The sequence below is a fragment of the Kwoniella botswanensis genome, chromosome 1 (genome assembly GCF_036426115.1).
Source record: "Kwoniella botswanensis chromosome 1, complete sequence".
Classification (NCBI taxonomy): Eukaryota; Fungi; Basidiomycota; class Tremellomycetes; order Tremellales; family Cryptococcaceae; genus Kwoniella; species Kwoniella botswanensis.
In genome coordinates, this window is record NC_088599.1 from 7402723 (window position 1) to 7426994 (window position 24272).

The 24272-nt window shown below is 43.9% G+C and overlaps 9 protein-coding genes across 9 annotated transcripts; 5 read left to right on the forward strand and 4 right to left on the reverse strand.

The window, feature by feature from the left end:
- Positions 1-814: 814 nt before the first annotated feature.
- L199_002801 (uncharacterized protein) lies at positions 815-2452 on the reverse strand (the record flags this gene model as incomplete). Its single annotated transcript, XM_064888540.1, has 10 exons — positions 815-849; positions 916-1046; positions 1149-1328; positions 1400-1489; positions 1555-1766; positions 1829-1862; positions 1905-1969; positions 2176-2207; positions 2314-2330; positions 2397-2452. 10 exons carry the CDS (start codon positions 2450-2452, stop codon positions 815-817), a joined length of 852 nt encoding a protein of 283 aa, XP_064744612.1.
- Positions 2453-3087: 635 nt separating this feature from the next.
- Positions 3088-3569, reverse strand: L199_002802 (uncharacterized protein; the record flags this gene model as incomplete). The annotated part of the gene is made up of 4 exons (XM_064888541.1): positions 3088-3147; positions 3224-3244; positions 3343-3402; positions 3510-3569. The coding sequence occupies 4 exons, from the start codon at positions 3567-3569 to the stop codon at positions 3088-3090; spliced, it is 201 nt and encodes a 66-aa protein (XP_064744613.1).
- Positions 3570-4050: 481 nt separating this feature from the next.
- L199_002803 (uncharacterized protein) lies at positions 4051-4745 on the forward strand (the record flags this gene model as incomplete). Its single annotated transcript, XM_064888542.1, has 2 exons — positions 4051-4320; positions 4605-4745. The coding sequence occupies 2 exons, from the start codon at positions 4051-4053 to the stop codon at positions 4743-4745; spliced, it is 411 nt and encodes a 136-aa protein (XP_064744614.1).
- A 312-nt stretch (positions 4746-5057) lies between these two features.
- On the reverse strand, positions 5058-9380 carry L199_002804 (uncharacterized protein; the record flags this gene model as incomplete). Its single annotated transcript, XM_064888543.1, has 19 exons — positions 5058-5155; positions 5222-5732; positions 5785-5970; positions 6027-6290; positions 6347-6384; positions 6451-6582; positions 6637-6734; positions 6789-7115; positions 7170-7237; positions 7290-7391; positions 7442-7611; positions 7672-7726; positions 7850-7966; positions 8027-8133; positions 8198-8491; positions 8543-8683; positions 8744-8860; positions 8928-9070; positions 9124-9380. 19 exons carry the CDS (start codon positions 9378-9380, stop codon positions 5058-5060), a joined length of 3225 nt encoding a protein of 1074 aa, XP_064744615.1.
- Positions 9381-9837: 457 nt separating this feature from the next.
- On the forward strand, positions 9838-11581 carry L199_002805 (uncharacterized protein; the record flags this gene model as incomplete). Its single annotated transcript, XM_064888544.1, has 6 exons — positions 9838-9874; positions 9929-9974; positions 10036-10252; positions 10443-10606; positions 10668-10846; positions 10923-11581. The coding sequence occupies 6 exons, from the start codon at positions 9838-9840 to the stop codon at positions 11579-11581; spliced, it is 1302 nt and encodes a 433-aa protein (XP_064744616.1).
- Positions 11582-12375: 794 nt separating this feature from the next.
- Positions 12376-15532, forward strand: L199_002806 (OPT family small oligopeptide transporter; the record flags this gene model as incomplete). Its single annotated transcript, XM_064888545.1, has 12 exons — positions 12376-12619; positions 12671-12727; positions 12790-12866; positions 12937-13509; positions 13594-13778; positions 13848-14311; positions 14384-14529; positions 14597-14669; positions 14739-14920; positions 14988-15105; positions 15171-15257; positions 15339-15532. 12 exons carry the CDS (start codon positions 12376-12378, stop codon positions 15530-15532), a joined length of 2400 nt encoding a protein of 799 aa, XP_064744617.1.
- A 2982-nt stretch (positions 15533-18514) lies between these two features.
- L199_002807 (uncharacterized protein) lies at positions 18515-19982 on the forward strand (the record flags this gene model as incomplete). Its single annotated transcript, XM_064888546.1, has 2 exons — positions 18515-18918; positions 18971-19982. 2 exons carry the CDS (start codon positions 18515-18517, stop codon positions 19980-19982), a joined length of 1416 nt encoding a protein of 471 aa, XP_064744618.1.
- A 598-nt stretch (positions 19983-20580) lies between these two features.
- L199_002808 (uncharacterized protein) lies at positions 20581-22164 on the reverse strand (the record flags this gene model as incomplete). The annotated part of the gene is made up of 6 exons (XM_064888547.1): positions 20581-21381; positions 21462-21556; positions 21664-21785; positions 21859-21943; positions 22016-22058; positions 22117-22164. The coding sequence occupies 6 exons, from the start codon at positions 22162-22164 to the stop codon at positions 20581-20583; spliced, it is 1194 nt and encodes a 397-aa protein (XP_064744619.1).
- A 276-nt stretch (positions 22165-22440) lies between these two features.
- Positions 22441-23983, forward strand: L199_002809 (uncharacterized protein; the record flags this gene model as incomplete). The annotated part of the gene is made up of 7 exons (XM_064888548.1): positions 22441-22510; positions 22579-22649; positions 22717-22738; positions 22804-22987; positions 23050-23281; positions 23362-23755; positions 23832-23983. The coding sequence occupies 7 exons, from the start codon at positions 22441-22443 to the stop codon at positions 23981-23983; spliced, it is 1125 nt and encodes a 374-aa protein (XP_064744620.1).
- Positions 23984-24272: the final 289 nt, after the last annotated feature.

Consider the following 24272-nt stretch of genomic DNA (forward strand, 5'->3'; position numbering starts at 1 on the left):
AAATCTAAATTGCTGTATCTATCTTCTTTCATTTTCATAAAATCGGACAATTCCTTCGCCCTCGCTCTTGTGTGTTCATAAGAATATATTATCTTCCTATAACTGAAGTTTTTTTTTTCCTGATATGTTTCTATAAAAACGTGATTTCCCGACGGTTAGATAACCCCTTCGTGTTTTCTTTTGATTATTTATATTTCGGGTTAGTTGTGCTAGTCTCTGAATTGGATTTTATCTTTTGATATATATATACAGATATGCAACTTGCTAGTCAAGTCTTTCAGTGGAACAATCTCTATGAATTGCAGTAGTGATGATGATATCGAGCTCGTTGACAATCTGCAAATGGGAAATAGAAGCCATGTATAGCCGTAGCAGGTTTTATAACAAAGGGAGATCATACATGACCCTGCAAGCATCATCATGGTACCAAATACGATGATACTCTCATGATTCCAATACCAGTGAGTGGTTTTGAATCGTTACCTGTATCAAAGAGTCACAGAAATTCATCATGATGAATTTACATTGTTACAGGTACAGCGCATATCCCGACCAAGCCGAGGACAAAGAAATAGCAGTAGTGTCAGGATGGGTCAATCATTATGGAGAAATATGAGATATACGATTGTAAAGGGAAGGTACTTTGTTGTACTGTGTAGGAGGATGGTATACCGCATGTTGTAATTCCAATAGAAACCTTCTTCTTGAATTGCCAGAACAGAACAGCAAAATCAAAGACACAAAGTCAGAGACGGATTCGGATTTGGGTGTCAAATATGCTTCAAGCAATTCATCACTTGGATCCTTGAATCGTTCATCTCCAAGAACTCTGAGGCTCCTCCATATATCCTACACGGCCAAAACAGTATCAACATTGCCTACATGTCTGATAAAAGGATACTTTAAGTCACTAACCATTGTAGCCATGATCATATTGTCTCTCATACCTTCTCTTCCTCCTTCTATAGAAATACAAACCGACAAAGACGAATATGACGATTGACGAGATGACAATGACAGGTATAGAAATTGCTAGGGTGATAGTCCTACATTGCATCGCGATCAGCACTCATGTTATAGAAAGAGCCGGAAGGATACTCAAGACCGTGAGTGGTAATGTGGTGGTGTAAATCAATACGACGACTCACTTTCGATCATTTGATTGCTCGCTATTCTCCGCCGTGGCTAAAGGATCTGCAACCGGAGATGCCACTGGACCATCGGTGGGTGGTAATCGAGATTGACTACTTGATGTCAGAACCTCCGAAGCTGTAGAGATTATCGTTGCTGATGAGAGTGTTGCTGAATATTGACCTGAGGATATGTCACTGACGAAGATGGTTATTCGATTGGCACTGGCTATTGAGTGATATGACAAAAGTATGATCATGTTACTTACGTAGATTTTAATGAATTCCCAGAGGAAGATGAAGATATGATTGTTGATGAGGCTGTAGACGACGAAGAAGCAGACGTATCTGCATTAATTCTATATCGATCATCAGCAATGATAGTGAATTCGATATGGATTTTCAGCTGCTTTCGGTCACTTACAAAGTACCACTAACAGCTACTGAATCGATATCCAGCCAAACATAATCAGGATACTGATCTTGATTTCTCTCATTTTCATTCGATATCTTCAATGTGTGCGAGCCATCCTGCAGACCATTGGTGGCGAATAGGGTAGCTTGGAATTGACCATCTTGTGAGAAACCTGAAAAATACTGGATATCTCCTCCATCTATCACTACTCCGTATAGTCCCTTCGGGCCAAAGGAAAATCAGTATCGCAGATGATGCTGTATTATGTTAATGACCTGCTCACATGACTGAGCACATATGGGTGTAAGCATGTGAATCTGGCCAATATGCAACGAACAGCCCGAAAGGGACGGACTCACTTCTTACGTCGTGCCCCATATACGTAGATGTCTGTTCCCTCCCATGCTATGATACAGTATTCTCCCTACAACACAATCCTCATCAGCTAAATGGTTGTGGATAGGGGGTGAGTCAGCCAAACTCACACTTATGGTAGAGGAATGACTGTTTCCCAATCTTTCAGCTACCACACTTGTTAACAGATCAAATTGGAGTCATGAATCGTACTAACAATGTCTATAGTGGAAAGCGATCAATCAGCTTGATCTCTTTCGATCTCGAGGCACTCACACTGTTGAAATACTTTCCCGTCAAGGGATCATCTGTCCAAACCCATCCCACCTAATATCAGTATCACTTTCCTCCATTCTGGCCAAAATCAATCCATTGTCATGGTGGATTGGGTTGCATTATGAGATCCAAACTCACCACTATGTTCCGTCTTCCTACGAACCAGAAGATCAAACATGAGCATCAACATAATGAAAAGACAGGTTTTAAGGTCAACTCACCATGATGATCCTGACCAAAACAAATTCGAATTCGAATCATCTACGATTGTTGCCATTGTCTTGTCACACCTTCCCTATCTAGTTCGAGTTGGTTTCTTTGTTCTTCCTTTGGCAGATATCTCCCCGGATAATACAGTAAAGACGGTAGGCTATATGCCTCTGTCTGAATGTGGTAACCTGACCTTCAAGATTATCGTAATGACAGGATCTATAGCCAGTTTGATTTGGTCATGCGAAGTGAGTGGAACGACTTGAACCTATTCGATGAGTAAATAATCAAACCAACCGTGAAAATGAGTGAGACTCCAGCAGGATTTCCCATACATATCTCAGCATAGCGCAGTGCAGTACAATCCTACTGTCATCGATCCTGAGGATGTAAGGATCCTAAGATCCTTTGATACATCCTCCATACCCAACCCCTTATTAGTTTACATCTTCAAAGGAAATACGACAAGATGATTACTTTCAAGCCATGCCCACTTGAAAGGATGTTTCAGCGTGGGTACTAAAGGAATCGACCAGATCGGGTGAATACGTCTGGCAAGCGATCAGTATGAGTGGGTCACAGATTGGGAGTTGGACTATGCTCCAGTACCTTACAATGTTCGATTTGTGTAGGGAGAAGTGCATATCATTAAAAGATCATTATAATGCCAAGGTGAACAAAAGTTTAGGGTATGTGCCATGTCTATGATGGTTGAGTAGGTGGTGTAGTGAATGTTGGATTTGTATCTATCGTTTTCTGATCCTGCGTTGAGCGATTAATACAATAAAAGATCAGCTTGGAACATGCAAATGGAAAGTGATTGATTCCAACAACGTACCTCGTCTGGACCTCCGAAGTACTGTTCAATGAGAGAAGGTGAAATGACAATCATCAGTTCCACGCAGAACCAAGACAAGGTTGGAGGTACATCTTATGCAACAGACAGATTTCACTCACTCCTTTGGCTTTTAACGATCGATATCCTATACCATGCGTTATAAGTGCTCCTCCGTAGATCTGCGATGTAGAACATATGTTAGTCAGCGGCGAATGAGAGCAGAATCGTATGAGTCAGTGGAATGTATGGTTTACATTCGAAAAATCATTCGGTGAGTGCTACTTACAGTCAAACCAACAGACGTTAGGACGATCCCACGTTGTACCAAATCAGCTAGAGCGGGCATGGTGATGAGATCGAAGGAGGATGTTGGTTATGGGTTATATAAGATTGATGATTTGTACGGTCCAAAAGGTCGACTGTCCTGAGTGTGTACGGTATGCCAACGATTCTCGTATGCAAGACGGAGTGTACCCTTGTCCTTGTAAGTGTGTGAGCAGTATGATATCGATGTGCAGTAGGTAGATAGGTGAATGATGTTGATGGATCAAGTGGAGAATGTTAAATGCGAATGAGATCAAGGTTAACGTAAAAAACCGAAACCGAGGACGATCAAGATCAAGATGAGATTCAGGTGAAATTTCGCATTTTACCATCATCCATCGACTTTCATTTCAGTATACTGTAAGATCATTCATATCATACTTTGTCCATCCATATCAACCAGATAATCGATCAAGCCAAGACCTGAACAAGCATTCCTCCAAAGCATATCCAATCCTACCACGTTTCTCTATTGATTTCACACCACCTTCAATCAATCCATCATGTCCACCCAATCCGCCAAAATAACACTATCAACACTCCGACCTCTCATCCGATCCCTCCCTCCTTCACCACTAGCAGGCGAGTCGGTCCAGCTATCGGACGCCCTCGAAGCTATAGCCGAAAAGGCATTCGCTTCTTCTTCCACACCAAACTCGGCATCAGCGAGCAGCTCCTCGATGGAGGCGTTGAAAGTCGCAGGTCACCAGAGGAGGATAACGCAGATGAGAGATTCGATAGTGAGGTTGAAGAGTGGGAATGCACTGAATAATGTGAGTCGGATGATTGACCTTGGAGAATACCATCCTTTTTGTGGGGTTTGATCAATGTTGTCCATCTACGACCATGTCGATCTTCGCTCATCGGTGCTTCCCCTTTTCCACATCTGCCTCTCCAATTCCTCTCTCTGCACCTCTCCTTCTCCCAAGTTACTTCTTCTCCTGCAACATCTCCTCTTCTCTATCTCTCCCCTTTGTTCCCTCCTCCTCTCCCCTAAATTTCCCCATCTTCGCCTCTGTTCGCCTGTCTGACCACTTATTGACCCCTTCCACTCCAGTACCCACTCACCAACTCCATCCTCACCCCAGCCAACGACCCACACTACTACACTCGATTCAGGAATGGTGTCCGAAACGCTGAGCAGGGAATCGCAAGACCTTGGTGGAAGATATTCTTCGATATCAAAGGTAAAGACTAGGCTTTTGAGGACATGACAACGAATGGATGTATTATATGTTTGATGATATATGCTTGTGAAGAAGATCAAAGAGAAAGACAAATTGTTCCCAACGTTGATTTGCATATGGCATAATGATATAATAATAGCAAGCAAGATATTCTCTATATATATATACTATATCTACTCAATCTACCAAGATCGTCCATGATTATTTACTAATTATACTGTACAAAGAAGCTCACGGTGTTAAGTTCCATATTTCACTAATCATTCAAATGCGAACAGCCAAGTAGCACCCCGCCGGTTCCATTAAATATCCTGATCATTCTTCTATCCCTCCAGAAGTAGCTTGATAAATCTCTTTCTCTTATCTTTCACCGAAGGGACCACAGAAGTCTGTCCAAATATCGCCGGACACAATGCGTTAACTACCAGTTCATCAATTCATCAGCACTCTTTCACCGTCTCAAGCTTTGATATACGAGAACACTCACTCAACTCATCAGCATGTTCAGTCGTGGGTGCTTCAGCAACATCATGTAATTTCGTTGTGGAAGAAGCAGAAGGTGGAGTTTTCGGTTCTTCAACTATCGCAATACCCTTCTTAGGTGGAGAAGCAAGTTTGAGAGGTTTGTCTTTATCCTGTTTATCATGAGCTTCTTGATTGATCTCAGGTAAAGGTTTATCTTGACTGTGAGTGAGCGAGATGAACTCTAAGGTAGCTTCTTCATCTTCATCTACTTCATCATCATCATCTCCTTTTTTCGCTTTCCCCACTGCTTCTTCCGCTTTTACCGATTCTTCAGGTTTATCTTCAGTGTCTTTCTCCAATTCTATATCTTCTCTTGCCACCTCAGGAGATTTCTCCTCTATCTTTTGTTCTTCGTCTACCTTCTCAGTGACCCCTTGGTCCTCTTCCGAGTCCCCTATCTGCAATCCACCAACCTCAGGGACCTCTTGAGGGCTCGAGCAAAGTCTTATGACACTCATCAGTCCGATCAACACCTATAACACAATTCATCAGCAAAACTCCTCGACTTGCAATAACATCACTTACATTCGTGTTGATCTGAGGTACGCCCTCTAACACAGCAAAGGCAGCATCTCTATCCTCGGCGGCGAGACACGACGTATGATGCGAGGAAGGTAGTAGTGGGGTCGGCAAAGCGGTCAAAACGTGTAGCAGAGCCAAAGATATCAATTTTGCTTGATCGTCTGGCAGTTCATCTCCTGTGTCTAAGCACTATTCACATGACTTGCATCAGCAAATGACCAACGCAATAAGTAAGATTGACACACCTCGATTATAGCCCTAACATCACCGTTCTCGACCCACAGGCCCTCCACGCTTTTCCCTTTCGCCATGAGGTATTCCAATAATCTCCACACATCTCTCACAGGCTTGGCTGGAGCCTCTCCATTCGTCGCGGAGGGTGCTAAAGGTCTGGCGAGGATTTTTCGATCCGCCAAGCTTACTTGTCTGATTGGTGTGGGAAGAGCTGAAAGGATGTGTAATGGTAATCCAATGGTAGAGGCGAGATAGGATGCTTGCACGGTGATGAACTGAGATACCACTATCAGAGCTGATTCCCTCCACTTCTAGAGTCGATGTCACTTACCGTATCTTTCCCTCCAGCGATCTGAAGTACCAAAACATCTGATTGGGAGAACATCCCATGTCAGTCTGGATATTACATGCTCTCCACTAGGTACAGTCACGTACCATTGATATCTTCACCACCAAGACTCAACTTGGATGACCAGTACTCGTCCACATTGACCACCACCTTCAAGCTCATCTCTTGTCCCGGCTCCACAACTGCGGTCGCGGGGAAAGGCCACATGAATGACTTGCCTGTTTTAGATTGGTCAGCTAGATTATCAGACTAGAAGGATTTCTTCAGCTTACAAATGGGTTTATCAGATGAAGGCGGTTTGAAGTTGTATGTTGCAGGTACACGACCGACATTACGAAGCTTCATCTCGCGCTCAACGGCTTGTCGGTATCTGTGAGATATCAGAATCGAGATCGCTCTATTGGAAATGCGAACGAGTATTTACCTGACCTCGCCAAACTCCAAGCTGGTGCCATCAATCTCCAGACTAGGTCGGTAGACCTCTTCCAGTCTGTCCAGCTCCTTCATGACAGATGCAAGCTCCACACCTCTGCTGCTCTCATCGACCACTCTGACCTCCGCTTTGAAAGTCGCGGTGACAGGTCGATGATCTGACCACAAGATGTCATGAGAGGTATACTCATCGCATTTCAGCTCGAAGGAGGATGGAGTGGTATATTCGTTGGTGGGGAAGTCATATATGATCCGGTCGGTGTATGCTGGTGCACGTTTGGGATCGTGTGTCGTGGATCCGTGCACGTATTTGAAGGTACTAGAGGCAATTACATTAGCTTGTTTGTATACAAGTAGTAAGACGATGGCTCACGGAGGGAAGGTGATATCAGCCTCGGAAAATCCGGCGAAGGACTGCTCAGACACGATATCCGCTCGGAGCTGCAGGCATGTCGGATTAGCCACATCCCATGGTTCGTCTGGCCAAGCTTACCTGATCCTTGGCCAACATCTCTTCCCATTTCTTCTCCTCCACGAGCTTCTTCACTTGATCATCTGGCAGGTCAACTCGGTAATTCAAATCACCGAGCCAGAACTGGAAAATATCGTCAGCTATGACATGAGTGAATGCATTGGAGAGCTTACCAGCATATGTGAATCTTCCTGCGTCAATAGCTTCTCTTTCGCTTCGGGTAAGAACTCTTCGAATGCCGCTGTGAGATCCGCTTCATTCGGTCTGGGGAATGTGAGTCCGGTTCTCAGTACTTGATAATCAGACCGTCTTCTGTCAAGAGCTGTAGCGAATGCTGCCATGTCTAGAAGTTCCAGGAGAGTCAGCTATTTCCTCGATAGCGGACAAGTCCAATTCAGCTTACGAGCATTGACGAAACACAGCGTAGTATCATGCACTTTCAGTCGTACTGCCACACCCTAAAGAAGGATCAGCATTTGTATAAATCTCTCCATATGAGGTGTATTTACCGCTTTATTACCCTGCGAGTTTGGAACTCGTCAGCGTTATTGACATATATACGAAGATAGGATCTCACATACACCAAAACCGAGCAACCCAATACCCCTCTCACTTGTCTCGACTCGACTGATGAACTCCTTCAGGCTCTTTCGTACTAGAATGATCATCATCACTCCGACATACTGGGTCATCACAAGCTGCAGCGAATACATGCGTCAACCGATCTGATCCATAGCTGAAACTGACAATTCACTTACCTTTTCGAATTCTCCAGACCTTGATCCCAGTCCAGCAAGGAGAGCCGATTCCCACCCTTCTGCTCGAGTATTACCTTGTGAGATCAATAATGACTGTCTTCGCAAGTCTACACATTGGTACAGAAAGTATGAGCATTCTTTAGATAGTAGGGGATCAGATCCGTCACTCACCAGCCTCTTGGAAGCCGAATACCAAAATATCCTCTTCACCTTTTCCAACCAATGGAGCAAGTTCCAATGTCCCCTCTGGAGGGATCTTGTCATTGACGTTATACGTTGCTATCCTGATTTTGACTTTTTCACGCCTCGACCATTTATCCTGTCGTGCAAATAATCGCTTACGGAGGAATTTGGTACGTGAGAATGTAGGAAGGTAAGGATCAGGGTATTGCTCTTCTTCTTCAGAGGGCTCGGCTGGGTCTTTTGACGTGGAAGATGCCAGCGGAGTATCGACTGTCAATGCAGCTAAAAATGTCTTAGCAAGGCTTAGTCCAGCTGATAGAGAGTGATACATACTAGATGTGGAAGGAGTCATGTTACTTGGTGTCTCGACTGGAGGCGATGACAGATCATCCACATCGTCTTTTTCGTTAGGTGGTTGGACAGGGTAGAGAGATAGCCAAGAATGGCTAATACTTCTTGGACAGGGTGATTGAGCTGTAACCACACCAGTGTCAGTTGCGCTTTCGATGCACCTTTATTGTCTTGCCAGCTCACCTGCAGCATCATTCTGTCTCCTAAGCTCAGCGACAAGTTTCTGCACTTTGGCTGACTGGCTCGCCGATATCCTTAGCTCGAGCTTTAGATCTTCACAGCTGAGATATAATGTTATGTCTGTTGTTCACATGTCAGCTTGACACGAGGTGAGATGTATAGGAAGAAAGGAAGGATCGACACTCACGAGGCTTGGCACTCTGCTGGAAGAACGAGTTGGATGGTGAAGGGGGTGTTTGTTCGAGACGATGTTTGAAACCTGGGATGATGGGGATGATATATAATATGGAAGCTGCTGTTTCCCTCGTTGGAGGTGTAACAATGAAGATGCTGCACCATATCATCTCAGTACCTGACATCGTGGTATGGATTTAGCTACTCACGCTGCTTCTTCGCCCGTCTCCCTCTTGCTGATCACCAATAATGCATCCGCCTTGATGAATGGCGCGTAGCCTCTTCTCACACGACATCCTTGGGATATGATCACTTTCTCGGTTTGTCTGAAGAGCGTCTGTGGCTCAAAAGTGGTCATTGCGTTGGATATGATGTGTTTTGGACCAGTCGCAGGGGTGGAAGGCTGGGATGCCGAGGACATACTCCAAGTTGACGCCTGACGCGGTAGAGAGGGGAGGAGGGACATGATGGGATCTGTGAAGACTCGAGCTAGGTGTCGAGGATCGAGAGGAACAGCAGAGAATGACAAGGGATATCAGCGGCTACAAAAATCTCTTGTAATGTTGGAGACGTAACAATGTGTCGATGTGTTGATATAACTATACCTTTGTTCCACTATTGATGAGTTGATCATGTATCCCATTCAAACGCAGCAACATTCACACCCACAACCGGACACACAACACCGGGGCCCCACAGCCATAAGGGCTTTCCCCCACGTGGCCAAGGAGCAAAACATGTGACGTGTCAATGTTCATGGTTGAAGAGTGATAAGCTGGTTCTGATCTAAAAGTCGGTTGGATTGATATTTCGGATGGACACTTCACTACCTTGACACTTTTACAAGGTATACAGGACAATCACCATATCATCGAAAACGTCGTACAGCAGATATCATCTTCCCCACCTAGCAGCAACCCACCATGTCCACAAGTGAACCCCTGTCGAGGATACCGAGAGGTAAGCTGATTCATCACTGCATTCGCAAGTTACTCATTAGCTCACTCCTTGCAGGTTTTCACCATATTATCTCTACTAGACCAAACAAATTCGCTGGTCGGTGAGTCTTAGTCCGAACATAGGTGGTCATATACGTGTGATACTGAAGAAAACTTGAACAGTCTCCCATCACGTCTACCTCATGCTTCTACCAAGTTCGTTCAACCGAGAGATCGAGTGAGGAAATGGAATATAAGACCAGGGGATAAAGTCAGATTGTTAGTCGGTACACCCAAACAGAAATTCATAAATCAGCAGGATGCCACGGAAGGATGGAATACATTTACGGTGAAACAAGTTGATTTGTCTAGGAATAGGGTGTTTCTGGAGGGTGTCAATGTGAGTTAATAGCTCTCCTTTTGACCATTATCGTGTGATACTTTTATTCTCCTATTGCAGTTATTCTCCTTCAAATCCCTTGATTACCTCGTGTATATAGACTATCTCGCTTTCAATCTATTCGTATCTGCAATCGGTTGTCCTCATCATAAAATCGGCTGGTATGAAGCTAAACTTGCTGTACCTCTAGAACAAGAAGAGCAACGTGATTCATTCCCGACCAGCAAACTACGATACTCTCACGGACAATCAAAAACAGTCATATGACGATCAGAAGAATCATGTGCCTACGATGAGACCGATCCATTACAGTAACGTGCAGCTATGTTACGATGATCGCAAAGGACCTGACAGGTGCGTTTTGTCTCAAATGTGGTTTGAATTGAGTTCAACTAATCACTTGTTCACTTGACAGTCTTTTCGTCTCACGTATGAAAACCGCTCGAACCCATTTCAACGTAAAATCACAACGACTAGATTGGACTCGAATAGCAGCTAGGATAAGTGGAGGTAGTTCTTCGAATGCTGAGCTGGAATCGAGCCGTATCAGGTTGGCATGGCCTAAACCTGAGAAACCATATTCGCACCCCAAACGTGAGTGCAGTCATGCTTTTTCTTTTTTTGTCGCTTATATCATTGATGTTCTGACTGTTCGTCCAATCCCTTTCAGCCGACGACGACTTGGACACTTCCAACGCCGTGACCATCCAGGATACATTAGTCTTACCAGGATTAGAAGCTATCGAAGAGACCAAAGCAGCGGATCTTGTCCCACAACATGTCAATGCGCCTTCGCCAGCCGATACTTCCTTCTCCGATGCTTACATCAACCACATGAACGGTAATAGGAAACTGAACAATGAGGAATCGAATTTCGTCGATTTGTTGATGCCCCTATACCTCTCTGAAGAACTTTCACCGCGATTCGGTAAATACAAGACATACAAGGCTTACAGGGCACGAAGGGAAGTTGAAGAATTAGAAAGGCAGAGAGCTGGAAAGGAAGCGGTGGAAGAATGGGTAATGAATGGTAAAGATAAAGGATTGAAAGAGATTATGGATTTGGACGAAATTGGTTTAGAAGGTGTCTTCCTCAAGCCTCGAACGAGAAAGGAAGTTCGAGATTCTGCTATTACAGAATTTGACTTGCAGAATGAGTTGACGAGGAAAGAGGTCAATATGAATGTGAGAGAAGGTAGATTATATGATACCGAGCTGGGCGATTGGTTTAATGGTCCCAAGGCTGATAATATAGAGAGAAAGAGGGAGAGAAAGGAAAGGAAAGAGAGAAAGGCTTTGGAGAGGTTGGAGAGGTTGAAATTGGAGTAGCGTAGTAAACCTTACCAAGCTTAGATGCATGGTTGTAACTGTGACTGCTCTTCATGATATATCAGTCAATTTCTTATCTTTATCTTTGGAGATTGAAATTTGTAGATACTCATAAAAACTATTTTCACCTTGAATTTCATCTTGGTGAATGGATTGAAAGGGGCAGGTATAAAAAAACATGATCGCAGTATTTGACGTTCCCGTAAATCGGAGGATCTGCGGACCTCACAAATTGTGCAATGAATGCCGTGCATGTCTCGTGCAGCTCCTCGCTTATCTGTGGGAAAGCACCTCATCACTTTATAAGGATGAAAAGGAAGAAGCTACAGGCTCAGCGGCAAAGTGCTTATCACGCCATCAAAGGAGATAGCCGTTAGCTTGTTTTTTGTTAAACCTTGTTTCCCGAGATGATACACCTCTTTTGTCATTTGATGGCGAGGGTGTTCGAAAATAGCTCAGATTCTGCTTGGTATGGTGCCTACAAATGTAATTAAATGAAGCACAGTTCAGCTCATCGCTTCGAGTGATCAAACTAGTCTAGTCTATTTCCTATCGATTATGTGATAACGTGGTAAAATCCGAGTGGTCTTATCGATGGCGTACATGTTGCTAATGATTACGCTCTTTTCAAAGTGTTATCTCCTATCCATTTTTCATTCCATGGTGATGTTGGTATCTGGACGTGAGAAGATATATATTCAGGTATATCGTATGAATTGCTCCAATAATCTTTCCCTCTTACATATGTTATGCTCCCCTACAGTGACCTGATACTCTTTTAGCGCTACGACAAGATGTCAGGTATAAACCCCCGATTGAGTCATGGTTCAACGGCCAACCCCGATCTTGAGTCGGTTCCGCTTGAGGAACCTCCCACACCACCTTCACCGGGAGAATACTATAAAGAGAAAGAGCGAGATTTAGAAAAAGCTTCAACTGGAGAAGATAGCAACTCTGCAAACGTGGCGATTCTAGAGAAAGAGGAACTCACACCTGATAAAGCGTTCACCGTAGCTGTAGAAGGAGATCAATCACCGTGTGAGTCATCCTTTTCAAATTGCCATATGATATTGCTGATGGTCCGTCTAGTCCCCGAGGTAGCAGCTTGTGTACCCAATTGGGATGATCCGACATTACCATGTAATAGTAAGCATAGGCATCCTTTGGAAAGTGGCGGATGTGGCACTGACTGGTAATCGTCTTTATAGCCGTCCGAGCTTGGATTCTCGTCACGGTTTTCGTCATTCTCTTCTCGGGGGTCAATCAATTTTTCGGATTGAGATATGTGAGTAAGATCTTGGGACATGCACAGTCAAGGAGCACGCTCTGACAAAAATACATTTTTTTTCCATCAGCCATCCCTCTCTCTGGGCTACGTCGTTGCTCAATTGTTGGTCCACCCCATCGGAAAAGCTTGGGAGAAGCTCCCCCGATGGCGAGTGCCTCTTGGACCGCTGGCTTTCGACATCAATCCAGGAAAATGGTCAATAAAAGAGCACTCCTTAATTGCAATTTGCGTGAATCTCACAGCGGGAACCGCATATGCAATGGGTTCATTAGTAGCTATTACCAGTCCTGTGTATTGGAATCGTGATTACGGAGCTGGATTTTCCTTTTTGTACCTTCTTACCACTCAAGCATTAGGTTTCGGTCTTGCTGGCCTCTCCAGGAGATGGCTTGTCTATCCCGCTGCCCTCATATGGCCGTCGTCCCTTCCCTCGACTGTTTTACTACGAGCTCTACACGAAAAGCAAGATCATTCACCTGCAAACGGATGGACCATTACAAGATACAGATATTTCATCTATTTGACTTTGGGTGCTTTCGTCTGGTATTGGTTCCCTGATTATATCTGGACTTCCTTGAGTACTTTCGCATTTATAACTTGGATCGCACCCAACAATCAAAAGGTCAATGCGATTTTCGGTGTAAGTGGCAAACTGTCCTTTCTCAATACCAAGATTTGCAGTACAGTAAGCTGATTGTGATTATGATTCATCATGTATACATAGATGAGCTCTGGTTTAGGTTTATTACCTATCAGTTTCGACTGGACTCAAATCACCTATGCTTTCTCACCTGCTTCTCCACTTACCACTCCATTCTACATCTCCTGTAATGCGTTTGCAACCATCGTTATCTTTTATCTGTTCTTATCTCCAATCTTGTACTATTCCAATGTCTGGCAAAGTGCACAGTAAGTGTACCCCTGCCATTACAAATTTCTCTGTACGATGCCAAGCGCTAAATGACGACTTGTACATAGTCTTCCATTACTGTCAAGTAGCACTTTCGATAATCAAGGCAAAACATACAACGTCTCTCGAGTGGTCAACAAGCTCACCCTCGACTTCGAATTAGAGAAATATAAAGAATATTCCCCCATGTACGTTAGCATGTCATATTCTCTCACCTACGGTCTATCCTTTGCTGCCGTCACGGCCGTAGTTGTATACACTGTACTGTATAATGGAAAAGAAATTTGGGCAAGGTTCAAAGATGCTAAACATGGTGGTGAGGATATACATAAAAGATTGATGGCTTCATATAAAGAAGTTCCAGATTGGTGGTATGGAGTTTTAACTGTTGTTATTCTCGGATTGGGTATTTTCACAACTAGATACTGGGATACAGGGCTGCCTGTCTGGGGGTTTATAGTGATTTGTTTTGGAATGGGTGTAACTTTGATTATACCTGAAGGTATCTTGGAAGGAACTACCAATCAACGTAGTAAGTGGTAAACTCATACAAGTGAGACGCAAAAGAGAAGCCGAGCTGATATTGTGTGGACGACTTTGTCAGTCTTCTTGAATATCATTACCGAGTTAATCGCAGGGTATATCTGGCCTGGTAAACCCATTGCCAACATGATGGTCAAGATGTATGGGTATAATACCGTCAAACATGGAATGGACTTCGCTCAAGATTTGAAGCTAGGTCAATACATGGTATGTGTATTGATCTTTCTGCCGAGAGAGAGACAGTAATCATGTGCTGAATCAAATTGGTTTGTAGAAAATCCCTCCTCGTACTCTGTTCTTCGCCCAAATATACTCTACTGTCTTGGCAGCAGCGGTACAAACAGGAGGTGAGTTGACGTTATTATCTCCATCTCCCGACTGGTGCACTTTCTGACATGTGATTGATTCTCGTGTAGTCCTCCGATGGATGATTGGTCACATCGAGGACCTATGTTCTCCAACCAACAAGAACCGGTTTACCTGTGCCGGTGCCAAAGTAGTCTACAACGCCTCGATCATCTGGGGTACTATAGGTCCTCAGAGGATGTTTCAGAGTGGTCAAACGTACAACGCTTTGATGTATTTCTTCTTGATTGGAGTAAGTCACATCATGAGCTGTAGCTCTGTATACGGTCGATGATCAAAGCTGACAGAGCTGCAAATAGCCCGTGGTTACCGTATTGGTCTGGTTGTTGTACCGAAGATATCCCAATAGCTGGATCAAATATATCAACGTACCTATTTTCTTTAACGCTGCTGGTAATATCCCTCCTGCCACTACCAGTAAGTCACAACAAACAGTCAGTGGTTAGTCACGACGAGCCTCTCTCTGACTTGGATGTGTTCAGCCCAATACTCTTTATGGTTCATCTTCGGATTCCTCTTCAACTACCTGATTAGGAAAAGAGCATTCAATTGGTGGAAGAGATACAACTGTAAGTATAGCATATAACTCATTGCCATAGTCAGTTGTCAGATCGCTGACTTGCAGATCAATTTGCGATCTTCACGGGTAGACCTCACACAAGCAGCCATGGATACTGGTACAGCTCTGGCGACAATCATCATCTTTTTCGCGTTGAGCTACAACAACATCACGTTTGACTGGTGGGGTAATACCGTCGGGTCAAACACGATGGACACGAAGGGTACACCGTGGTTGAGTGTCCCGACGGGGACCCATTTCGGTCCTGGACCAGGTGAATTTTAGATGGCCGATTTCCATAGAAGAAGAATGACTGGCAGATCACATGATCTTTTTGCTGTGCATTCAGGTGATATGTGGTAGATAGGCAAGAGGAATGTGTGAGATACGAATTCCAGTCACAGATATATCTGCAATGCAACTTCATAGTGATTCATCGAATGATGAAGTCAGGCATTCAGTCATTCAGGCTACTGCCGTATACCTAACTGCCCTCTCGGGTCAAAAGGCAAAAAAGCATATCGGCCTTCTCGTGTCTTTCCCTTTCCCTTTGATCCACTCACCCGAAAATCCCTCAGGGCTTGGTTATTTTGGGGATGCGTTTAAGGGTGCTGGAAGGGTGTCGGAGGGAAACGTTACCGCATGTCCGTGGTGTTTCCCTGTTACTCTTTTGTGGTGTACAATTTGCTTGAGCGAAGACGCGGGAGCTGTAAGACATTCTGACACGATGATGCCTTTGGGATTGCATCATAAACTGAGAGAGCGGCTGCGCAGAGATGATCGAAGTATCTCTTCAGCAACTTGCCAAATGCAGATTTCCGGTGTCGGTCTCAATGACAAGGACATCGAACGCGAGTGAACGAGACGGAGAGCGAATGCCCAATCCAGTCTAAGATCTAATTTCCTCATGTGCAGCAAAACAAGGCACGCACGATGATGACATACGACGTGGTTTAGAAGAAATTCCTTCTAAGGGATGTAAGGGTTTGGAGCTGTTTTCCCCATATAACCCAATGATTGGGAATCAACTGATCCTCAAGCGCTTATTGGTTGGTTGGACGATACAGTGAGACATGCGTGATGCGGATGTAAAGTGGAACCACGTATGTGTACGTATGTCGTTACCCATACTTACCGTTACCATACCAAAACCAATGATTTGTACAGTATCACATCACCAAATGAAGCAATAACACCTAAAAAGGCCACCTCATTGTCAGACAGCAAAGAAAAAAACGAAAAACACCTATCAAACCCCCCCTCAGAGGAAAAGAGAAAAACCCTTTTCTTTGCCCTTGATTTCTCGACATACTTCAAACGCAAAAGACCCTACCCTATTTCTTTCATCATTATCATTCCATTCCTTTTCACTTGATCTTTCAAAAAAAGTTGGAAAGCCAAACTACCATACAGTAGAATATAGGATCTTCCTAGTTACAAACCATCGCACATCATCACGACACAAGCAGTAGACCAGATCGAGTGGGTACTCCACAGCAGTGCACGAACACGACCGAACTACGCTCAAAACGTCAAGCAAGCTGCATACTGTAAACAATCTTGGATTTGTTGTGTTGGAGCCTCCCATTTCCACGTTGTTAGTATACCTGGTTGAGGATCAAACGAGTAGAACTGATTGTATACATACACGGTGAGTCGACGTTCTGTTTGTTGGGCTCTAGCTCCACTTGCGATATCTCCATACCTTTTTCACCTCATTCCATCCTCCCTCCCCCTTGCTGAGGAATGAGGGCAGGGCCAAAGACGATCCTCCCTTTTTACCCTATCACGACGATCTTTTCGAATCCTCAGTTCCTTTCACCCCACCTTACCATACTTTACGCCTACTCGTATGATCATCGTCTCATTTTAACACGTTCCTCTACCTTGCCATCCTTTGGAAAGTCAAAACCACGCTCTTTAGTCCGTTCGGACCTGATCCGCATGTTTTCTTTTCTTTCAATTAATTATCATTGCCCTATGCGCCTCAACATCAAAGTTTGAGAACATCCTTTCATCTGTCATCGTTCTTTCCTCCTTCCCCACTCACACAGATCTATCTCATGAACACGATATGATATCCATTTATTCTCCGCCCTCCGCCGGCCGGATTTCTGGGGTGATGATTGAATTACTTCCACTCACAATCTATTGATGGTTTATATGACCACTTGATGGTGAGCATTGGGTTCTGTTTGTGTACTCGTGTGGATATTACAGAAGAATGTGATATGTCATGAGGTGCTTCCGCTCGTTTGATGCCAACATATTTCTCATCTCTGTCCAATTTCTGTTTGAAACTTTTGGGGTCTTGGCCAGAGTTCTTGGTTTCTGTTACAAGCTGTGTCGATTATAGAAGCTGACTTGGCAATGATACTCTTCAACGACTCGACCTACCCAACCTACTCTTGTCCATGTTTTCACATGTTCGGCTCGGGAATCGCTCATAACCCAAACCGCAACCCTATTGTTTCCTCTGTGCGCTGCCTCTTGAATAATCAACCACTGCTCGGACGCAATAAACCCAATGACGATGATTGAAACCAACCTATACTACCAACACACAACAACCCTTGGCTTGTGCAAAATACCCTCGAATTGCACTCTTCCTTTCGATCATCAATACATAAACAATCACAATTATCATTCCAGACCGACCTGACTTCTTGTTCCCATTGATTCAGCTTTGTTCGCTCTCTCTGGATTCTCATCTTAGTGTACATACGTCTATTGTATACTGCGCGCTCACATAGCATCATTACCATCATCATCAACATCACGGTCATTCCCGACTTCCACCACTTGACACGTCAATCAATACCATAAGGAAAAATTTTTCATTTGGCTTTGTTTCAACGACAACGGACATCTCACATACCGGCCACCGTTATACCGAGTCAAGCAGACGATCAAAGTGGAATCTTTGTGAACAGTAGAATTGGATCTGCCAAGCATCTCCTGCATTCAGTATTCATTTGAAGGGAAAAAGATAAAGAAGAATAAAGAACAAGGTGGTAAGGAAGAATTTATAGCACAATTCGACATTCGGTCATAAAACCCTTAAACACACTTTTGACTCTACCTGACACATTGAAAATCCTCAAATTTATTCCAAAATCCATTACATTTACATACACACAGTGAGCATTCTTTTCCATTTTCTCGACCAGACCATTCATACATGTCTACCTGCATATCAACGACCATCTGAACCATCTTGACTCCCTACATATGCATTGCTGATACCACCGCCCGTGCTTAGCCACCATGTCAGCTGAGACTTCCCCTCACCTTCCTCCCCACCTCCCACCACCGGGGTATAATCAGCACTCCAACCCTCTCACTTCCACCCCTTCCCACATGTCTCATCCGCCTACATTACATGACTCACCCTACGGTCCAGGAGACACATCCATCACCTCGATAAAGACCGACGAATCATCCGTGAACGACTCACCAGCTCCCGTCGCGTCGTCGAAAGGAAAGAACGGAGCAACTGGACCAGCAGAAGGAAAGACGAAACCACACGTCTGTCCAATCTGTAATAGAGGATTCACAACAGGAGGTCATTTGCAGAGACATCATAGAATTCATACGGGTGTTAAAGCTTTCAAATGTCCTTTCCCAGGTTGTGAGACAAAGACTAGCAGGCAGGATAATTTGCAGCAACAGTGAGTGTGCAAACTTTCTTATCCAATCATATACTGAGCGTGGATGTCGCAGCTATCGAACCCATCTTTCACCCACTCTACGTCGTGGTTCTGGCTCAGCTGCTCGAGCCGCCGTCAACGCTGCTATGGAAGCTGCCGGTCTGAAATCTTCCTCCCGTGCATCTCGAAAATCCAAAGGTTCTGCCGGCGGTACACCTTCCTCCACTGCCAGTGGTGGACACCTCCCTTCACCTTATGCTACTCCCACAAGTCAAGGTCCAGCTCCCTACGCGCCGTACATGTACGACCCTCAACATGGCTATCCTGCTTATCCCATCCCTCCACCTGGTGTCAGTCTCGCTCAATCCCAATCAGCTGCTTCCAGTCGAGTCCCTTCACCCGTCAATGGTCATTCCTCGGGACATTCCAGTGTAGGCTCAATGCCGCCAGCACACCAACAACCTTTCTTCTCTCAACCTTACACTTCACCTTACACCGCTTATCCCGGAGTACACCAACAGCCTTATCGATATGGACCTGCTGGAGGGATCCCGTCACCTTACGGTGCACACCCACATCATGGACTATACTCTCCTGGCCTAGCGTCGGAACATGGTCAACACATGTACAGTCCTATGCAGAGTAACTTCCAGACTCATTCTAGGGAATCTTCCTATGGGGTGCTTACACCCGGATACGGTGGAAACCCAATGGCCAATGGTTATCCACCTCGAACTCAGACTTCCACACCGCTAAGTCAGACTCATGACGATTACGGCCGACGACCACCCTCGCCGGGAAGTATGAATGGAAGTAGACGAAGGTCACCTCCGCATGATATGCTTGGACAAGGTGTTGTAGATCCTTCAAGTATGTCGACGAGAATGGGTGGTCCACCCGGTATAGCCGCTTATGGAGGAGGAGGGGGGTATGGACATCACCATAATGGTATGCCACCTTATGGATATGGTCAACCGATATCACAACCTCATTCTAGAAATCCATCGGGTCATAGAGCGAGTGTATCGAGTTTGTCGGAGGATGGATCAGGGAACGGTGGATCAGAAGGTTCAAAGGGTGAGTAGAGTCAAGATCTTCCTTCGATGATATATAGGACAATACATGAACAGTACTAATCGTTGGTTGATTATTTGATAATAGGTGTTCATCAAGCATGACGGTAATCCAATTTGTCTTGTGTTGAACTAAAGTGGAAGTGGAAATGATTGAACGAAAAGTAACCAAAAAGTAAACAAATATATAAATCTTGTAAATATAATTTATCTATATCTTAGGAAGGTTCACGCAAAAGTGAAGGGGAGTACGATAAATGATTAGGGCGAGTGACACAAAAAATAGATTATCTAGATCTTTTTTCTTTTTTTTTTTTGATGAAGTGGTTGTTTTTGTTAAAGGCAGGACAGGACCTAAGGAGTTTTTCTTTCTTTTTATTTCTATTACTTATTTATTCTTATTCTTTGAACTCATTTGAAAGGAAGTAAAATCAACACATGTATCCTGGGTATAACACATGATCCACGGAATATTGCGATGAACTACGAGCAGCATAACTTATGTCCTCGTCGGACCTGCCATTATCAACATTATAGAAAGGACAAAAAACAATATATAATATTCATTCCGATCTATACATACGATCTATACTATATGATATATGTTGTACTACCTCAATCCACCTTCACCGCCGCACTCCTTCCAGACCTTATCACCGATCGTTCTCTCCTGGTGACTTAACATACTATAATTCATCTTCCATCTTTTGGATTTTCTCAGACCATCCAACAGCCCTTTTACCCTCTCCTTTTCCCCTTGCTCTTCGTCCAGTTCTAAGCCGTATTCTAGGGCTATCAAGATCAACCCCAAATTATCGGGTTCTAAGAGATTAACCAAGATCTTAGACAAAACTTCTGGTGAGTATAAGGATATCAATTCCCAATTGTGTTTGACACTGGTAGTCGTAGGGGAGGAAGATAAGTGTCGGAGGAATATCAGACCTGCTCCGGACGAAGTGGAGTTGATATCTATATCTGTAGGAAAGGATGGCCTCTCTTCTGGTAGAGGATCAGTGACAGTGGGAAGATTCTGTGGTTGGGATGAAGAATTGAGTTGTACGTCGGTGTGAGGAACTGATTTGCTTGACGGTGTAGGTGTAGGTATGGATGATGTTGAGGACTTGTTATTCACTGATCCTGATGAAGGTGAGACATTCGTGCCATTCACAAAAGCTTTCTTCTTACCTTCCCTGGCTTGTCTGAGCGAAGCGAAGGATGATGGTGCAGATGTATGAGGTGGGTTTTCTTCTTTCGGTGTATCAGGTATATCCACTTTAGGCTTTGAGGAGGAAGAAGAAGAAAGATCGATCGAATCAGTTTGATCGGCAATTTCCTCTATACTTGCTTCGGTCGATATCGATGTCGTTGGATTGACAGGAGGTGGGGTTATCGGTCTACGAGGCTTGGATTTCTATTCATTTTCATCAGACAGTCAGCATTCAACATTCAAGTTTTGTTATGCAGTGAAAATGATTATGACCAAACTCGTACCTTGATTTCATTATTCCGCTGTGTATCCAATAACTCCTCCAACTCGCTTTTGACAGTTTCGTTGGTTTTGTCGATTTTCAATATCTGCTGTAGATCTACGTAGTTGACATGTGCACAAATCAACCTATCAGTATATGGGCACACAAAAGCAAGATAGTACTCATGGTGCCAAGTATGTCAACGAGAGGGAAGTTGGACCTACCTTCAATAGCTTCATCTACCTTTCCTAAACCCTTCCTAGCCAGACCTCTCCTGTACAAAGCTTTGATGTTGCTCTGTTCGAGTGAGAGACAGGTCGTACAGTCTCTTTCTGCATCTTGATATCTGGATTTGTCATGCCCACCATTAGATCAGATCTTCTGAATTGGATCATTTGTATAATGACGATGAAGCTTACTTATCGATTTTGAGAAAAGCCTGAGCACGATTAGAGTAATTTACGGGGTTGGTAGGGTTATATATGATTGCATTGGTATAATGACCTGTACGTAGATGATCAATCTTCAGGTCAGGTCAGGTCATCCAAAGTGAAAGAAATGGAATATGTGACTCACCTATAGCTTCGGACCATCTACCTTTCTTGAATGATGTGTTCCCCTAAAAACATCATTGTCAACAGCCGAATTTCAGTTCACTTGGGGAGATGTGTACGTACGTCTGTTCGAGACTGATCCGCTTTTCCGACATCCACTTTGACAGACATTCTTTCTTCCCTCTCCCTCTTCTCTTACAGCTTGAAAGTGAAGATGCTAAAATGAAGGTCGATTAAGAAAAAGAAGAGAGAAGAAAGTTTGGATTGTTCAACTTTGCAGCTTTGTCCTGGACATGTCCGGTGGAGGGTGAATCTACACCAGTTAGCTTATCGTTGGAATGCATACTTCTGTAACTCGACAATTCCTCTGTCGAAGGAGATCGTATGCTTGTCCAAACAATATACTGACTGAGCTCGGAGAGAGCTACCTTGTCTCCCTCTCTGATCATGACCATGAACTACTTGTCTCCTCCTACCGAGGAGTTCCTGGCTTCGAAAGGGCGTGTCATGACACTGGGTAAGTGAAGGCTCAAAGAAGCTCCAGTCGAGATCAAAACCCTAATGGATCATGTATTTGTGATATAGGGATGTTCATCATCGATCAATATGCTCTAAGAGATCAAGATGGCAATGAAACAATGACAGAGGAAGAATCGGTAAGTACAATACTTGAAGAAGATATGTTAATCCGTGAGACTGATTATGATTGTAACGATTTGGAAGATAGGAGGTGGTGGTGTATTCGGTACGTACAATAACCATGAAAGAGAAGCTACTCAAGGGTAATACTGATCTGGTCTAGATGTAAAGCAATGATCTCATCAAGGATGTTCTTACCTCCCTCTCAATGTGGTCTAATCGTTGACAAAGGTGATGATTTCCCTTCGAGATTTACGGATATCCTGAAAGGTTATGGGAGAGAGATGATTTGGTACAGGAAGAGGAAAGGGAAGACTACTAGGGCTTTGAATATTTATTCAGGTGGGAAGATAGGGTGGGTTATATCATCGAGATCGGCACGAACAATAATACTGATACATTATATCTGCTACTTAGACAAGGGCATCAATCATTCAAATATCTTTCACCACAATTGAACCTCCTCCCTCATGATCTCATCTTACCTGCCTCACCGTTCTCCACACCGAACTTACCGGAATACATACATGTTGTGTGTAATACCGCTCGAGCGAAGTTGATTGTAGATGAGATGAGGGATATACGTGAGAATGGGATTGATGGGATTGGAAGAGGATGGAATGCGAAATTGATTTGGGAACCTATGCCAGTGAGTCATTCTGCCTCTTCAAATGATGTTGTCCATCTCATCTTATCTTGGTTGAGCTGATTTCATCTATCTGTAATTAGTCATCTTGCGTACCGTCTGAGCTCGATAATATAATATCACTATCACGTTCATTCACCATGATAAGTCCAAACTTGTTAGAACTACAATCTATTTTGGGTATATCTCCGACATCATCATCATCAACAATGAAAGATGCTGAAGAAGCAGTACAGAAGTTTCATCAACTACTATCACAAGGGATGACTGACAGGTCGGTAGTCAACGTACCAGCGATTATAGTTCGCTGCGGTGAATTGGGTTCATACACTTTCTCTGATCATTGGAAAGGATGGGTACCGGCGTATTACGGAGAGGCTGATCAAGATAAAGTGGTTGATCCGACCGGAGGAGGCAATTCGTTCTTGGGTGGATTGTTAGCTGGATTGTTGATCTCTCAAGGAGATATGAAGATAGGTAAGTCATTGAAAACATCGACCATAAGATGGTGTACATGTGTCTTGAGTTGATGAAGGCTATAACACACTCGTAGCTTCCATATATGCTGCTACCGCTGCGTCATTCACCATCGAACAAAGAGGCTTACCTACTTTGACTGTACATGAAGATGGTGAAAGGTGGAATGACGAGGATGTCTGGGGGAGGTTACGCGAATTAACCATTAGAGTGGACAAGATGAACTGAGGTGATCTCCAATTGGAATGGGTACTTGCTACTCAGAAGTCTCGGAAAAGATCAACTTGCAAAGTGGACTATTAAGTGATATACGAGATCAGGCTATGCCAGTCGGTATATTCTGCATCCATCAGATTGACAACCCCATCATCCGGGTCTATCATGAAAAAGGAAAAGAGCGAATCGAATACGAAGAAAAGAAGAAATTACAATTTATCGCCAAATCACAATCATACGATATGGTGATAATTACACATATGGAATAAAAGTTAGATGTATAATCAGAGATAGAGGAAAA